Raw genomic sequence first — 19388 nt, 5'->3', positions numbered from 1 at the left:
GAAATGCACCCAATGCTCTCAAACCCCATCTTTTATAAGGCCAAAGTTTTAGGCTAAGGGGTGGTAGATTTAAATCAGAGATGAGGAGGAATTACTTTTCTTAAAGGGTCGTGTATCTGTGGAATTCAGAGTGCAGTGGATGCCGGGACGCTGAATAAATTTAAGGAGGAGATAGACAGATTTTTAATTAGTAATGGGTTGAAAGGTTATGGAGAGAGAGCGGGAAATTGGAGTTGAGGCCGAAATGAGATCAGCCATGGTCGTAATGAATGGCATGGCAGGCTTGAGGGGCTGAATTGCCTACTCCTGCTCCTAGTTCTTATGTTCTTATACGGTTTCATTTTATGAGTTTCTCAATAACTGATTTCACAAATCCACTGCATTTAAAAAGTTCCTCTTAGCTTTGCTTCTTGCTCCTAAATTGTAACATGCAGTTACTGGTCTTTGAGTCATTCACCATTATGAATAATTTGCCTAGATTAACTCGGTCTACTTCACCAACACCTCTCTCAACTACTCCACAATGACCAAATTATCAAACTGCAAACTCAACATCCAGTACTGAATGAGCAAAAATTTCCAAGTAAATATTGCAAAGACTGAAACCATTGTTTTCAATCTGCGCTCCAAATTCTGTTCCCTAGCTACTGGCTCCACCCCTCTCCCTGGCAACAGTCTGAGACTAAGCCAGTCTGTTTGCAACCTTGGTCATATTTGACCCCGAGATGAGATTCTGGCCACATATTTGCATCAGGATCACTTATTTCCCCCTCTGTAACACTGTCCAATTCAGCCCCTGCCTCAGCTCACCTGCTGCTCCATTCATGCCTTCGCTAACTTTAGACTTGACTATTCCAATGCAATCCTGGCTAGTCTCCCACATTCTACCGTCTGTAAACTTGGGGGTCAAAAATTTTGCTGGCCATGTCTTAAATCACACCCAAATCTTGTTCATGTATTACCTCTGTTCTTGCTAACTTACATTGGCTCTCAGTCAAGCAACTTGCTTTCAAATACCTCCTTTGCCTCAGCGCTCCCTATCTCTGTAATCTCCTCCAACTTCACAATCCAACAAGATGTCTGTGTTCAACTAATTCTGGCTTCTTGAGCATCCTCAATTTTAATCACTCCACCATTGATGGCTATGCCTTCAACTGTCTAGGTCCTAAACTCTGGAATTTCCTTCCTACACCTCTCTGCCACTCTAACTCGCTTTCCTCCTTTAAGACATTCCTTACAACCTATGTCTTTGACAAAGCTTTTGGACATCTGACCCAATACATCCTCATGTGGCTCAGTGTAATACTTCGTTTCATAATGCTCCTATGAAGTGCCTCAGCACATTCTATTACGTTAGAACTGTTATATTAGGCTTGTCCAATATGCGGCCCACAAAGCCACCCTATGTGGCCAGGGAAGCCACCCTATGCGGCCAAATCCTCCAATGACCGTTCTCTCATGCATTTGCTGCAGATAGGCTCATAGGAGCAAATTTTGGAGAAACACAATCTATGATTGGAGGAGCAGCAAACACCAGTGGCACTGGGTGGTGGGGGGGGGACAGTGTGCACGGGGGTGGGGGAGGGAGTTCAGAGGGAGGGCGCGCGGGGAGGTCTGAGGGAGGTCATGCAGGCAGTCAGATGGCTTGCGCACATGGAGGGACAGAGCGTGTGTGTGAGGGGCAGGGAGCGTGTGCGCGCGGGCGGAACGTGAGGAGCGTGCGTGCGCAGAGGCAGAGTGTGAGGGGAACATGTGCATGGTGGCGCAGTGTTTCCATAAGTCTGGTTCACTCCTGGTATAAGCATTCTCATTCACCCTCACCCCCAGACACCAACATGTACTCTCATCCACTCTCACCTGAGTCTGGGAGTGAGCTGGTCACACGCACTCTCACCTGATTACACTAATGCTCATTTTTATTTATTACTCATTGTTTTCTTTGCTCAACAAGTTGTATCTTTTCATACCACAAAAAAATTTTTTTTGAATTTCGTGTTTAATGTTGTGCCAAACTTTATCTGTCTGAAATTGCTCATCAGCCCCTTGAGTGAGAAAAATTTTGAAACGTGCCCCCCCCCCCCCAACCTGAAAAGTTTGGACAAGCCTCTGCTATATAAGTTGTTGTTGGTCAATTCCCTTCATAATCTTGAAAAAGCTCAACTAGGTCAGCTATGAGTCACCTGTTTTCCAAACAAAACAAGAAGGACAATGGTGGGTGTGAAATAAGAGAATGCAATAGGGGAGAGAGAAAGAAAGGGACAGAACACATGAAAGATGAGAGGCAGAAGACAGGGATGTGACCCAAAGCATTGAGCATGCTCAAAGAAAAGCAAGACACAAAAAGGGGTCAGTGGGCTGGGGCGGGGAAGCACAGTCACAGAATCTCACAGTTCAGGAGAGGGTCTTTGGCCCATCGAGTCTGCACCGACACGTGAGAAACACCTGACCTACCTACCTAATCCCATTTACCAGCACTTGGCCCATAGCCTTGAATGTTATGACGTGCCAAGTGCTCATCCAGGTACTTTTTAAAGGATGTGAGGTAACCCGCCTCCACCACCCTCCCAGGCAGTGCATTCCAGACCGTCACCACCCTCTGGGTAAAAAATTTTTTACTCACCTCCCCCCTAAACCTCCTGCCCCTCACCTTGAAGTTATGTCCCCTCGTGACTGACCCTTCAACTAAGGGGAACAGCTGCTCCCTATCCACCTTGTCCATGCCCCTCATAATCTTGTACATTTCGATCAGGTCGCCCCTCAGTCTTCTCTGCTCCAACGAAAACAACCCAAGTCTATCCAACTTCTCTTCATAACTTAAATGTTTCATCCCAGGCAACATCCTGGTGAATCTCCTCTGCACCCCCTCCAGTGCAATCACATCCTTCCTATAATGTGGCGACCAAAACTGCACTCAGTACTCCAGCTGTGGCCTCACCAAGGTTCGAGACAACTCCAACATGACCTCCCTACTTTTGTAATCTATGCCTCGATTGATAAAGGCAGGTGTCCCATATGCCTTTTTCACCACCCCACTAACATGACCCTCTGCCTTCAGAGATCTATGGACACACATGCCAAGGTCCCTTTGTTCCTCAGAACTTCCTAGTGTCATGCCGTTCATTGAATACTTCCTTGTCAAATTACTCCTTCCAAAGTGTATCACCTCACACTTTTCAGGGTTAAATTCCATCTGCCACTTATCTGCCCATTTGACTATCCCATCTATATCTTCATGTAGTCCAAGGCACTCAACCTCACTGTTAACCACCCGGCCAATCGTTGTGTCATCCGCAAACTTACTAATCCTACCCCCCGCACAGGAGGAATCCAATCGCACCGGGGTGTGGGGGAGGTGGGGTGGGTTGGGGATTATTGGGTTTTTTGCTGAGTCCGAGTCTGAGTCCTCCTGGCCCACAGCAGTGCTGTAAAGACCTTATGGATGGAATCTTTCTCATCACCTATCACCTGCACGTTTTCTGAGGCCTGGGACTGGGCTGACCATGGTTAAAAATAGAAGTCACTTAAAATGAAGGCATGCAGCCTCATTAAAATGACCAACAACTGCCTCATGTGAGCCGATTGCTTTCCCATTCCTTGTCTGGCATTCATTAAAGCCAGAATGGGCGGGTTAGTTTCCGATTTTTAGCTTTTAACCTCTCACCTGAACCAAATCCCCTCACCTCAAGTCACCATCAAAGTAACATTTTATATTTTTCTGTTTGTGCTAAAGGGAGAAATAAAATTTGAAAATATCCCATTTAAAATAGAATTTAAAAATGATAAAATACACAGCACAAGCAAAAGATGCATCCATAGACAACATGTTCAACAAGAAAGCAACAAAACAAGTTTGCAGTGATTTTATTTTGTGTGATTAAAAAAAGCATAATATTTATGTAATGCGATTAAGACAAGCAGACAGAGGACAATATAATTCTGTGAAGATAAGTGGGATGAATGGTTACAGATATACATCTGATCTGTGGATCAGATCGAATGACTCTCTCCACATGGCTGTAGGACAAGATAATTGGTCGAAATTATTACTTGCCTGCAAAAACTGTGTAAATTCAGAATAGGAGAGATTCTTTTTCCTGTCAAAGCCAAAGTGCAGCCGAATAAACTCACAATCCCAGTTGAAAGGGATATGATGGTGAATAATTGTCTGGCTGAAGATCTCTTTGATGTTTTCTAAGAATAATTTAAAAAAAAAATGTCATAACTAAATTTAATAATACTGAATAATAATTACATGCATTAGTTAGTTAAAAAGTTACAATACGCTTAGGCAATATTTAATGATGCAGATAAATCTGTCAAGGGCTTTACCCCAATGACAGTAGTTCCAAAAACAAAAGCTAAGCTCCAAAGCAAATAATTGAATGGTTAAAATTCCCAAAACAGCATACATTTTGCCACATTATATTTATTGCCACTAGGTTAGAAAATTACATCAATACTATTCTTTAATTGGCATTTTTTAAAAACAAGTTGGATTTGAAAACAAAAATTAGAATTGCATTCCTACAAGAACAAAATTAATACTTTGAGTCACTACACCAGAGTTTCAAAATGCTGCAAGAACAATCACAGGCTGTTACCTGAACATTTGTTTATCAACAGAACATTAATTGTAAAGTCTAACTCTAACAGTTATAAAAAAAAATGAATATACAAGTGCCAGTTTTGCAATCCTAGTGCATCGCAAACGAATAGCACAAAGAAGATGTGCACGGAACTTCAGGTGGCTAATGTCACAACTGGGTTGAACTTGAAAGCTAAATATTATGAAGCAATGCATGAGCATATATCCATAGGTGCCGAAAGCCAGATCAGGCGTGACTAATGACAGGCAGGAAAAATTGTTTAAAAAATTATAAAGCTCAAACACTATGGCAAATTGACAGTATAAAAGGGAAGGCACTGTAATGACTGAATCTTATTGTATGGAACGAGGAATTAAACAGGCAACAATAGCAGGTGAAGAACTGAAGCTCCAAGCAAATAGACAAGCTGAACTCCAAGTTACAGGCAACCCACTGAAACAAAACAGTACAGAACAAAATTGGACTTTTATGCATGCAACTGTATTGGTAACTTCAGTGATTCTATGGGAATAATATTTTTCTTGTACAATGTCATCCATTTATATATTAAAAATATTGTTTCATACATACACAGGAAAAACTAATATACACTAAAAGAACATAACAGAAGGAGTAGACCCGTATGGAGCTCAAGCCTGCTCTGCCATTCTACACAATCATGACTGATCTTCATCAACCATTTGGCCCATTGTGTCTGCGCCAGCTCTCCGAACGAGCAACTCACCGAGTACCGTTCCCCCGCCTTCTCCCTGTAACCCTACACATTATTTCTTTTCTGATAAAAATCTAATTCCCTTTTGAATGCTTCAATTGAACCTGCCTCTACCACACTCTCAAGTAGTGCATTCCAAACCCTAACCACTTGCTGCATAAACAAGTTTCTCATATCATTTTTGCTCCTTTGACTAATTACTTTATATCTGTGCCCTCTCATTCTTGATCCTTCCACGGGGAGAACAATCTCTCCCATCTACTCCACCCAGACCCCTCAAGATTTTGAATATCTGTATCAAATCTCCTCTCAACCTTCTTTTCTCTAAAACAGTCCTAACTTCTCCAATCGATCTTCATAACTGAAGTTCCTCATCCGTGGAATAAAAACAAAAAATGCTGGAAAAACTCAGCAGTTCTGGCAGCATCTGTGGAGAGAGAAACAGTTAACATTGAGTTCGTATGATTCTTCTTCAAACGTTAACTCTGTTTCTCTCTCCACAGATGCTGTCCAATCTGCTGAGTTTTTCCAGCATTTTTTGTTTTTATTTCAGATTTCCAGCATCTGAGTATTTTGCTTTCTTCCTCATCCCTGGAACCATTCTCGTGCGTCTTTGCTACAGCCTTTCTAATGCCTTCACATCCTTCCTAAATTGCAGCTCCCAGAACTGGGCCCAATACTCCAGCTGAGACCAAACTAGTGACTTATACAAATTCAACACGACCCTCTTGCTCTTGTACTCCATACCCCTCTTAATAAAGCCTAGGATACTATGTGCTTTATTAGCTGCTCTCTCAACTCATCCTGCCACCGTAAATGATTAATGCACATATACATCCCAGTCCCTCTGTTCTTGTGCCCCCTTTAGAGTCGTACCCTTTATTTTATACTGTCCCTCCATCTTCTTCTTAACAAAATAAATCACTTAATTTTTCTCCGCATTGAACTTCATCTGCCACCTGTCCGCCCATTCCACCAACTTGTCTATGTCCTTTTGAAGTTTTACACAGTCCTCCTCACAGTTTACAATGCTTCCAAATTTTGTATCATCCACAAACTTTGAAATTGTGCCCTGTACACCAACATCTAGGTCATTAATATATATCAGGAAAAGCAAGGGTCCCAACACTGACCCCTGGGGAACTCCACGACAAACCTTCCTCTAGCACGAAAAACATCCATTAACCACTACTCTATTTCGTGTCGCTCAGCAAAAATCTGTATCCACATTGCGGCTGTCCCTTTTATTCCATGAGCTGCAGCTTTGCTCACAAATATGTTGTGCTACACTGGATCAAATGTCTTTTGGAAGTCCGTGTACACAACGTCAACAGCACTGCTCTCATCAACCCTCTCTATTACCTCTTCAAAAAGCTCCAGCAAATTAGTTAAACATGACTTTCCCTTAAGAAATCCATACTGGCTTTTCCTTAGTTAACCTTCATTTGTCCATGTGACTATGAATTTTGTCCTGCATTATTGTTTCTAGAAGTTTCCCTACCACCCAAGTTAAACTGATTAGCTTGTAGTTGCTGGGCTTATCTTTGCATCCTTTTTCAAACAAGGGTGTAAGGTTTGCAATTCTCCAGTCCTCCAGGACCACCCCCAAGTCTAAGGAAGACTAAAAAATTGCAGCCAGTGCCTCTGCAATTTCCACTCTCACTTCCTTCAGTATCCCTGGATGCATCTCATCCAGTCCAGGTGCCTTATCAACTTTAAATAGATAACCTATGTAATACCAATCGTTTTAAATTTTAAACCCATCCATTGTCTGGTTTACTTCACCTTTTACCATGGCCTGGGTAGCATCTTCATCCTTCATAAGGACAAATGCAAAGTGTTCATTGTTTTCCCCTTTTTAAAATCAACCTTTTGGTGGCCTCAGACTTTCTACTTTTTTTGCAGCATTATAAGCCTCTTCTTTTAATCTAATAGTATCCTTAACTGCCTTAGTAAGCAGCAGATGGATCTTTCTGGCTAAGTTTTTATTTTTTTAATGGAATGCACTTCTGTTCAACATTTTGAATTGTTTCTTCAAATATTTCCCACTGATTACTTATTTTTAGTTTATTTACCCAATCAAACTGAGCCAGCTACCCCCTTATACCTATGTAATTGGCTTTATTCAAGTTTAAGATTCTTGTTTCGGACTGGTGTATATCACTCTCAAACTTAAGGAATTCAGTTGTATTATGTTCACTTTTTCCCAGCAGATCTTTTATTTTGAGATTACTAATTAACCCTGTCTCTTTGAACAATATCAGATCTAAAATAGCTTTATCCCTAGTTGGTTCCACAACGTATTGCTCCAGGAAACTGTCACGAAAACATTCTACAAACTCTTCTTCCAAATCACCTTTGCCAATTTGATTGGTCAGTCCATATGAAGATTAAAGACCCTGCAATTTTACAATGCCTTTATTACAAGCTCCAATTATTTCTTGCTGAATGCTCTGCCCAACAGTGTAACTACTGTTACAGGGCCGATAAACTACTCTCACCAGCATTTTCCGGCCCTTGTTATCCCTAATTTCCAGCCATACTGATTCCACTTCCTGATATTCTGAGTCAAGATCCTTTCTCACTACTGTCCTTATGTCATTCTTTACTATTAGAACTAATTCTCCTCCTCGTCCATTCTGTTTGTATCAGTCATGACAATTAGATTTAAACCATTTATCTTTATTTGTGCCACTAGTTTATCAATGTCCTTGTGAATGCTTCAGATATTCAGATAAAAAGCCTTTAATTTTCTTTTTTACTACCTTTATTTGCATGGACCTTATTCACTGATGCCCTATTACCATTAAACTCTCTGTCCCTTTCTATCCCACTCTGCTTGTCTTTACCCAAATTGTTAGAATGCTGTATTGTCTTGACTTATCTCATTAGACTTCTAAATCACCCTTCCGATGAACCCTTCCACCCTTCTCTTGGTTTAAAGCCCAATCCACAGCCCTAGTTATTTGATTCTCCAGGACTCTGATCCCAGCCCAGTTTAAGTGGAGCCCATCTCAAAGGAACAACTCCCTCTTTCCCCAGAACTGGTGCCAGTAAGCCATGAATCGAGCTCCTTCTTCCCACACCACTCTCTGAGCCACGTTTAATTCTTTAATCTGCTGTCACTCTGCCAATTGGTGCATGGTTGAGGTAACAATTCAGAGATTATTACCTTCTAAATTCTGCCTTTTAATTTGATCTCTAACTCCTCCAACTCTCTCAATGGAACATCATTCCTAGTTCTACATATGTTGTTAGTTTTCACTTGGACCATGACAACTGGATCCTTCATCTCCCACTCAGCAGTTGTCTCCAGCCACGAGGAGATGCCTAAACCCTGGTACCAGGCAGGCAACACAACCTTCAGAACTCGCTAGTCACATCTACAGAGAACAATATCTATCCCCCTGACTATACTGTCCTGCATACTACCACATTCCTTTTCGTTCCCCCGCATTTGAAGGGCATCCTGCACCATGATGCCATGGTCAGTTTGCTCACCCACCTGGCAGTCCTTGTTCTCATACACAGAGGTAGCAAGTACTTTGTACCTGTTGATCAAAGTCAAGGCTGAGGCTCGACCATTACTATTGTTATGACACAGCAGTTGGTAAAGGCTGTGTTGTTTAAATCCCAGAGGGAAACTTGAACAACTGTCATAACCTATATTTTCAATTGGTATGTTTGAGATGCAACACTGAATTCAGGAATAAAACCACCAAGCCTCAAGGGGCTTTTTATATAAAACCAAATTAAACATTTATTAATTTAATAACAAATTTAAACACATACAAATGTCTACAAATTACTACCATAACAACTTTTAAACAAATCCCCAAATTAATTACTCCCAGGTAAATCTCCACCAAGGCAACAATAACCCATAGACTTCAAACAGACATCAGGCAAAGCATATTTGACCGTACAAATTCAAAATGAGGTCCCTTGCAATTTGGTTCCTTTTCAGACAGTGTTAGCTGGTTAGATCTTAATGCCACTAATTCTCACACACAAGCTCCTTTCAGTTTATACCTAGCTTCCCCTTTGAATGTAAATTTTCCATTGTATTACAAGGTTTTTAAATTTTACCTCTCCTAACAAAAATCTTTTCATTCCACCAATTTTATTAGTAATATAAACACATTGCTTGGTGTCTCCCAGCTAGATGCAAGATTTTACCCATTCTTTTGAATGGTTTATTCAACAAATGCAAATTGCACTTTACCTTTTGTTACATTTATCTAATTAACATCTCAAACTACTGTACATTAAAACACCCAGACTAGCTGGCTTTAATCCAATTAAGACACACACATAGACACAGACCCTACTACAAGTCCAATTTAACAATAATTTCCAATAACATTATAGACATTAATATCTCTTCATGACGCTATATGCTGGATCCCCACAACTGCCTGAAGTTGTGCAGTCACACCCTTCTATCCATTGATCATTGACCAAATCTAAAGTTCTACTTAACCCAAGATGTGTGACTGCTGAGCGGAACAAAATGTTCAGGTAGCTCTCCATCCTCCTGATATCCCACAACATTGCGTCTCGGACTCCAGCTCAGCAACTGAGCCAAAGTTGCTCAAGCTGCAGGTACTAACCCACAGATATGGTTACCTGGGACACACTGCCTGCCCTGTCATGTTTGTCTAACATTATTTCTAATTACCAAAGTCGTATATTACAGTATAACAAGTTACAGGCTCCTAGCTTGGAGACAAAAGAAGAACAGTCACCAGCTACTGAAAGTTAAACAAAAATAAAAATTAGCATCTCCTTACCCCTCTGCATCAAATTCCCACCTGTGTCAAACTCTCAACTTAACACTTGGTTCATTAAGTGCTCTGTTCCTGGATTACTCTGTGCTTCCCCATTTTGTGCAGTAAAAAACACTGTCTACTTACATAGAGCTTACAGCCCATCGACACTGCTCAGCAAATCACAATTACTCGTTGCTAGCTTTTCTATCATGCCTGCAAGTCCCACTTAAAAATTTACAGTATTATATTTAGCTTCCAATGTGTCTGTCTAGCACCATCTCTAAGGCGTTGCTCTCAACAGCACAATCCACCTCAAATCTTCTAAAATCAAGCTTGTTGACTGATGGCTGCCTCTTGTTATCCGCACAAACTTAATCCGTTGCTCTGAGCCACCACGCCAAGATATCCTTTAGGCCTTCCCTCCAACCCCAAAAGATACTGAGGAACTTCTTTTAATGTTTTAAATCTTCTCAAGGAAGGTAGGAAATTAATAGACTTACATTCTCACCCCAATTTTCATGCCTTTTCACTCTCATCCCTCGATCTCACCACCTTTTATTACGACCACCCATGTCTTTCCAATTGCTACTCATAGAGCTCTACAGCACGGGTGGCAGCATTAGGCTCATCATGCCTGTGCCAGCTCTTTGAAAGAATTGCCCAATTTGGTCCCACGTCCCAGCTTTTTCCCCATAATGCTGCAAGTTAGTCCTCTTCAAGTACATGTCCAATTGCCTTTTGAAAGTTCCTAAGAAATCTGATTTCACCACTGTTTTAGGTAGTGCATTCCATATCTTAACCACCCTCTGTGTGAAAAATAACTCTTATTTCACCTCTTGATCTTTTACAAATTATCTTATATCTGTGACTTCTAGTTACCAACTACTTGACAGAGGAAGCAGTTTCTCCTCACAAGAGGGAAACGTCTGTGCAGGTGCATCTGTCCACGACAGTATTGGTTGGAGATACCACTGCACAGTCCTTGTGGAGACGAAGTCCTGTCTTCGCACTGAGGCCATCCTCCATCATGTTTTGTGGTACTACCATGGTGCTAAAAGGAATGAATTCAGAACAGATCTAACAGCTCAAGACTGGATATCCATGAAGCACAGTGGGCCTCAGGAGCTGCAGAATTGTATTCAGCCACGATTTGTAACCTCATTGCCTGGCACATCCCCCATTCTGTCATTATCATCAAGCCAGGGGACCAGCCCTAGATCAATGAGGAGTGTAAGAAGGGCATAAGGCATACCTAGAAATGTGGTAAAGTTACAACACAGAACTACTTGCATGTTAAACAGCAGAAACGGCATCCCATAGAGAGGGCTGAGTGATCCCACAACCAATGGATCAGGGTCAAAGCTTTGCTATTCTGCCACATCCAGTCAGGAATGGTGGTGGACAATTAAACAACTAACCAGTGGAGGCAGCTCCACAAGTTTCCTCAACCTCAATGATGGGGGCGCCCCACACATCAATGCAGAAAACAAAGCTGAAGCATTCGCCATCATCTTCAGCCAGAAGTGCCGAGTGGGTGAATCATCTCGGCCTCCTCCCGAGGTGCCCAACATCACAAATGTCCATCTTCAGCCAATTCAATTCCACATATCATCAAGAAATGGCTGAAGACACTGGTCACAGCAAAGGCTATGGAGCCGAGCAACCTTGGCAATATTACAGAAAACTTGTGCTCCAGAACTGGCCACACCTCTAGTCACTAGCCCTGTTCTAGTACAGTTACAACACTGGCATCCACCCAACAATATGGAAAATTGCCCAGATATGTCCTGTCCACAAAAAGCAGGACAAATCCAACCTGGCCTAATGCCTGCCTATCAGCCTACTCTTGATCATCAGCAAAGTGATGGAAGGTGCTGTTGACAATACTATCAAGTGACACTTAACAGCAATAACCTGCTCACCATTGCTCAGTTTGGTTCCATCAAGGTCACTCAACTCCTGACCTCATTATAGCCTTAGTCCAAACATAGACAATTGGGCTGAATTCAAGAGATGAAGCAAGAGTGACTGCCCTTGACATCAAGATAGCATTTGACTGAGTAAGGCATCAAGGAGCCCTAGCAAAATTGAAATCATTGGGAGTTATATTGAAAACTCTCCACCGGTTGGAGTCATAGCTAGCACAAAAGATGGTTGCTGTATCATCCTGATTCACCTCTGTAGCATCTCCAAGGCCTTAACATCTTTCCTAAACTATGGTATCCAGTAATTTTCACAATACTCCAACTGAGTCCTTACCAGTGATCTGTAAAGGTTTAGCATAGTTGCTTGTTTGTATTCAATGTCCCTATTTACAAAGTCAAGTTTCCCCACACTTTTTAAATTATCTTATCAACTTGCCTAAACACATTCAAAAACTTGTGAATTGGCACCTCCAGGTTTCTCTGCTGTCATTCCCTTCAAAGAGGTATCATTTAGCTTATACTGTCACTTTATGTTGTTCCTCCCAAAGTACATCATATTACACTTATCTACATTAAATTGCGTTTGCATGTGTCACCTCATTTCATCAGACTGTCCGTGCCCTCCTCAAGTCTGCTACTCATTCTTTATTAATTGCCAAGTTTTTAATCATGTGAACTTCAAAATTGTACTCCCAATGTCCAAATCGAGATAGCTAAATAAATCAATCAAAACAACCAATGGTCCTAATATTGACACCTAGGGGACCCCACCTCATCACTTCAGACAAAAAAAAAAATTCACCAATACTCTTCATCTCTTAGCCCTTAACCAATTACAGGGCCAAGTGACCATAATCTGACATATTCTCTCATCATCACATCCCTGACCATAAACAGGGAATTAATTTTGGTCTTTACAGCGCTTTCTTCCTACAATCTTCCATTTTCTTATTGTTCCCAATCATGGGATTCCATTCCAGCAATCCTATAATCGGCAATGCTCCCAATATTATCCTAGTGCACCAATACCAAAGAATGAATAAAAAGTAACAAAAAGCATCTATGAACAAGTAACTATTACTAAATCAAGCAATCAGACCCCTTAATTGATACAAAAGGCAACCATCCATGAACCAAGTACAATAATTCCTTGCTTAACTTTGTAGTTACATTCCTTAAAAGTGCAACTTTAAATGAAACAACGTTAAGTGAATCAGATTTTCCCATTACCAATGTGAAAACTGCAGTAAGGTTCTGTAGCACTTTTCTATTCAATATACCCTGTAAGTTGAAATACTGTACATTTCTAAATTCCCATATTCGTAAATGAAATAACTTATAAAATACCAGAAATTTAAAAATATAAAAGAAATATGCCAACTCTTTCTACTTACCTCCTAGTCGCCAACCATCCCACTCACCACGAGCACTATACTCGAGCTGCAAGGGGTCCTTTCTAAATTACATGGAGCAACAGTTGGCCTTGCAGATTGCAAGGAAGGTGAGAACATCACTAGTTTTAGAAGCTGGGGGATCTTTTTTACATAGCTTTGCAGCAAATGACAACACCCTGTCGACCCTGCAAAATCCTCCTTGCTAATGTCTGGGGGCTTGTGCCAAAATTGGGAAAGCTGTCCCACAGGACAGACCTGCCAGAGGTGGCAGCACAGTGGTACACAATCAGCGGGGAGTTGCCCTGGAACTTCTCAACATCAACTCTGGACCCCATGAAGTCTCATGGCATCAGGTCAAACATGGGCAAGGAAACCTCCTGTTGGTTGCCACCTACCGAGTCCCCCCCACCCCCCTACCCTCCAACAGCTGATGAATCAGTGCTCCTCCATGTTGAACACCACTTGGAGGAAGCACTGAGGGTAGCAAGGGCACAAAATGTACTCTGGTTGGGGAACTTCAATGTCCATCACCAAGAGTGGCTCGGTAGCACCACTACAGACTGAGTCCTAAAGGTCTTGGTTGCTAGACTGAGTCTGCAGCAGATGGTGAGGGAACCAAAAGAGAAACACCTATTTGACCTCATCCTCACCAATCTACCCGTCACAAATACATCAGTTCATGAGAGCACTGGTAGGAGTGACCACCGTACAGTCCTTATAGAGACAAAGTTCCCATCTTCACATTGAGGATACCCTCCATCGTGCTCAATGGGATAGATTGCAAACAGAACTAGCAACTCAAAACTGGGCATCCATGAGGCACTGTTGGCCATCAGCAGCAGCAGAATTGTATACAACCACAATCTGTAACCTTATAGCCCGGCATAATCCCCACTCTAGATCACCATCAACCGGGGGATCAACCCTTGGTCAATGCAGATTGCAGGAGAGGATGCCTGCAGCAGCACCAGGCATACGTAATAATGAGGAATAAACTTGATGAAGCTACAACACAGGACTACTTGCGTGCCAAACAGCGAAAGCAGCATGCAATAGACAGAGCTAAGTGATCACACAATCAATGGATCAGTTCTAAGCTCTGTAGTCCTGCTACATCCAGTCATGAATGGTGGGGGACAATTAAACCTAACAAGAGGAGGAGGCTCCACAAATATCCCCATCCTCAATGCTGTGTTCCTAGCCAAGCTGTTCAAGTACAGCTACAACACTGGCAATGTAGAAAATTGCCCAGGTATGTGCTGTACACAAAAAGCAGGACAAATCCAACCCACCCAATTACTGCCCCAGCAGTCTACCCTCAATCATCAGCAAACTGATGGAAGGGGCCATCAACAGTGCTTTCGAGCAGCACTTACGCAGCAATAACTTGCTCACCAACGCTCAGTTTGGGCTCCAGCAGGGTCACTCGACTCCTGACATCATTACAGCCATGATCCAAACATGGACAAAAGAGTTGAACTCCAGAGGTGAGGTGAGAGTGACTGCCCTTGACAGAAAGGCTGCATTTGACCGAATGTGGCATCAAGGAGCCCTAGCAAAACTGAAGTCAATGGAAATCAAGAGAACACTCTCCACTGGTTAGAGTCATACCTAGCACAAAGGAAAATGGTTGTAGTTGTTGGAGGTCAATCATCTCAGTCCCAGGACATCACTGCAGGAGTTGCTCAGGGTAATGTCCTAGGCCCAAAGATCTTCAGCTGCTCCATCAACAACCTTTCCTCCAACATAATGTCAGACATGGGGACGTTTGCTTATGATTGCACAGTGTTCAGCACCATTCGTGACTCCTCAGATGCTGGAACAGTCCGTGCCTATGTGCAGCAAAGACCTGGACAACATTCAGGCTTGGGCTGATAAGTGGCAAATAACATTCTTGTTGGAAATGACACTTGTGTGGTGCAAGAGAATCCAACCATCTCCCGTTGACATTCAATAGCATTGCCATCACTGAATCTCCCACTATCAACATCCTGGGGGTTACCATTGACCACAACCTGAACTGGAGCAGTCATATTGAATACTGCGGCTACAAGATCAGGTCAGAGTTTGGGAGTTCTGTGGAGAGTAACTCACCTCCTGACTCCCCAAAGCTTGTTCACCATCTATAAGGCGTAAGTCAGGAGTGTGATGGAATACTCTCTACTTGCCTGACTGAGTGTAGCTCCAATAACACTCAAGCAGCTCATCACCATCGACTTCAAAGCATCCTGTTTGATTGGCACTCCATCCACCACCTTCAACATTCACTCCCTCCACCACAGACAGACAGTGGCAGTAGTGTATAGCATCTCCAAGATGCACTGCAGCAACTCACCAAGGCTCCTTCGACAGCACCTTCCAAACCTGCGCTCTCTACCACCTAGACGGACAAGGGCAGCAGGTGCATAGCAATACTGCCATCTGCAAGTTCCCTTCCAAGGCACACACCATCCTGACTTGGAACTATATCACTGTTCCTTCACTCTCGTTGAGTCAAAATCCTGGAACTCCCTGCCTAACAGCACTGTGGGTGTACCTACACCACATGGACTGCAGCAGTTCAAGGCGGCAGCTCACCCCACCTTCTCAAGCGCAATTAGGGACGGGCAAATAAATGCTGGCTTAGCCAGCGATGCCCACATCTCATAAAAGAATAAAAACAATTTTTTCTTAAATCGCTATTTTATCGAATTACAAGGAATGTTAGGGAGAGGGGCGGCGAGAGGGAAGAAGCAAGCGAGAGAAGCTGCTAGTGGGAGGGAAGCGGCAAGGTTGGCAAGCGGGAAAGCCTGCCCCACGGCACTGATTGAGTCACAAGACACCACGTCGGCCCCAGTGTAAATCTATGCTAAAACGGAAATCCTGGTGCTAGGTGCACACATCTGCCCCATTATATCAGCAACACTAAAGCAGAACAAATTAAAATGGGGTGACTTAAAACGGGGACTTACTGTACCTAAAGGCAAATATTTACTTTGCTGTGTTCAGCTACCAATTTCCTTTACTCAGGTCAGGTGTACATGCTTAGAAATAACATTTATAATGTACACAAAAAATAAAGTTAAGACACTTCCAGAGAAAAATAAATCAATCAGCACACACAATTGGTCAGAATTCCTTCAAGTGTCTGCATGAAAGTAAAATGGGCTTGCAACATTGTCTATTTAAAAAGCAGAATTTTTGCCCTTTTCCTGATACACAAGTATATTCCATATACTTTTTGATTGACTTGTAATTAGGAGCCACAAATACAAATACCAAGAATCCCCCCCAACTGCCCAGCCAAAGTCTCTCATAGCTTGCCCTGTCCTATAAAGCCTCAGGACCACCTGGGCTCAGTAATATCAAATATTGATACTTCCTTCCAAAACAGTTCTGGCACAAGGTCTCCTACTGCTGCTTCAGACATTGCTATCTCCTCACCCTATTGTCACCCCTTTGTAACCTCTGCCACAGCGCTACCATAATCTGGGAGCTCCCCTCTTCTTCATCCCTGTGTTGCCATGCCCCTACTATTCAAACTGAACATAATTTCTGCGCTCCAGAATCCAAAATCCTTCACAATCTTGCCACTTCCTGCTGAGTGCTGATGACAGTACCTTCCCTACTAATTCTCCCAGATCCTATAACTCCCAACTGAAAAATATCTGGGACAGCACCCGACTGCTGCTGGATCCAGGAATCACCCACGAAGTCAAATGCCATTTCCAGTGCTATCAAATTTTCAATTCTACAGTACATCTAATCCTGAACACCACCCCAATGCTAACTGATTTCAAAGTAAAAATAAATGCAATTAAAACAGCCATGGGTTTGCCATTCCAGAGAGATGTAGATAGTCTGGGAATGCATGCTTATTTATCAAAGTAAAACAGTATTTAAATATTTTCCAAGAGCTAATCACAAAACACTCAATTCAACAGGAGATCAAAGTAACAATCCTACATTCACTATTTCTGTGCATCAGGCCCAAAATCTACACCACATATAGACTCAATTACACAAGTGTCATTCACAAAACAGTAACAAATTACCACTGAACGAAGGCACCCTCTTTTTCTTTACCATTTGAAATAGGACATGCCAGCCTCCTGAATCAACATACAGCACATACTGTCTTTTGTCTTTGGTGTATGTATTACCTTGCTTTGACTGAACCTATACACGCTTCCCCAGTACCTGCAAAATGCTGTAACACCACTCACCAGACTTCATCTTCAGGCTCATTAAATCCATCACATTCTCTTAAGTGTTCAATTTCTAATTCCCTAGACAATAACTACACTTCATAAGTATTTCATCAAGACAGCCGACTTGCATAATTAAAAACACTATTAAGGGCCATTTTATGGGGCCATCGGCATTTTGCTGATGTGGAGAAACCAGCCTTGTGGAAGTGAACTCCCTGCAGTAGCCATCAGGGCCAGAGACTCCACTGCGCAAAATGGGGGCCGTGGACACAAAAGACATTCCCCATGGCCCCAACAATCCACCCTTCCATCCCATGGAGCTTACCATCCTTGGTCCTAAATTTTAAATACCTGTCTGAGGGCACTTCCATTTTAAAGCACCCTCAAGGTCTCTCACCTCTCTGATTGGGCCGGCAAAATCAAAAGCCTACCTGCTGCCCTTAATTGGACAGCAAAGCCGCCTGCAGTAAAATCACCGAGCTAGTCCTGGGATCCCAAAGCCTGTGGTAAAATTCAGCCCATTACTTCAGCAACTGTCATTAGGGAGGTGTTTAACCAACATGGAACAAGCTGGCTACCCTGCTATTCAACTCTCTGTTGCAGATAAGTCGCCATGTATATCAATGGCAAATACCAGCCTGCGGTTGTGTCAACAAAAATAGTTAGTTGTTTGATAGGGTAAAGCAGACCTTGGTAACAAGGAAAGGTTGAAGAAAGTTGGACAGACTGGGCCTGTTTCCACTGGAGTTTAGAGGTGAGGGGTGATTTGATTGAAGTACACAAGGTCCTGAACGGCCTTGACAAGCTGGACATGGAAAGGACGTTTCCTCTTGTGGGTGAGTCCAGAACTAGGGGGCACTGTTTTAAAATTTTAGGAGATGAGGAGAAATTTTTTCTCTTAGAGGGTTGTGTGACTTTGGAATTCTCTGCCTCAGAAGGTGGTGGAGGCAGGGTCATTGAATATTTTTAAGGCAGAGTAGATAGATTCTTGGTAAGCAAGGGAATCAAAGGTTATCGGGGTTAGATGGGAATGTGCAAATCGAAACACAAGATCATCAGCCATGATCTTACTGAATGGTGGAGCAGGCTCGAGGGGGTTGAATGGTCTACTCCTGTTCCTATTTCTTATGTTATGAAAGATGATGGTTAAAGTCAGATTTATAACTACAGCTCATGGCTCCTTCTTTAGAGTTTTGAAACATCTGCTCAAGTTGGTGCTCCTTTTATGAACATTGACGCTTTGCTCCAAGGAATTCTCCAAATATGTTATTAGAGTCTTTTGTTCAATTACATTATGTTTAATTATTCACACAGTTTCCACTATCTAAATGCACATCCAAGTGATTAGTTATTAAAACATTCTAAAGTACTGATAACAGGATGCTGCAGGTTAACAGTTGCTGTGGGGAAAAAACTCAAATTATAATTTACAATATTTGAGTTTAGTATACTATTTATACTACATCATACAGTGCTTACCAAATGTCACCTCTCCATTGCCATTCTTGTCAAACAGCTGAAAAGCCACAATAAACATGGCATCAGGAGCACACAGAACAGATTCAAATGCCAGAAATTCTTGAAAGGAGATCAACCTATAATTACAAAGTGAAAAGCTATCAAAGAAGGCTCACCAAAAATGATGGTGTTTCAAGCAAATGTTGTTCATTTTTTTTTTAAATTAAAAATAAAGAATATGCCTTTCATTTAACTGTACAAGCTTTATTCAATATAAAGGTGTGCATATTAATTTGACATTGGCAGAATTACAACATTAGCAATTCTACC

The 19388-nt window shown here is 42.2% G+C and overlaps 1 protein-coding gene across 1 annotated transcript in view; it reads right to left on the bottom strand.

Moving 5' to 3' along the window:
* Positions 1-19388, bottom strand: part of slc25a12 (solute carrier family 25 member 12) — a 128471-nt gene that overhangs the window by 94066 nt on the left and 15017 nt on the right. The window contains exons 4-5 of the mRNA XM_078552103.1: positions 19080-19195; positions 4052-4191 (exon numbers count right to left, since the gene is read on the bottom strand). Of these exons, the coding sequence (XP_078408229.1) occupies positions 4052-4191; positions 19080-19195 (256 nt within the window). The remainder of the gene's footprint in view (positions 1-4051; positions 4192-19079; positions 19196-19388) is intronic.

The sequence above is a fragment of the Cetorhinus maximus genome, chromosome 11 (assembly GCF_964194155.1).
Source record: "Cetorhinus maximus chromosome 11, sCetMax3.hap1.1, whole genome shotgun sequence".
Lineage (NCBI taxonomy): Eukaryota > Metazoa > Chordata > Chondrichthyes > Lamniformes > Cetorhinidae > Cetorhinus > Cetorhinus maximus.
This window is presented reverse-complemented; position numbering and strand designations above follow the sequence as displayed.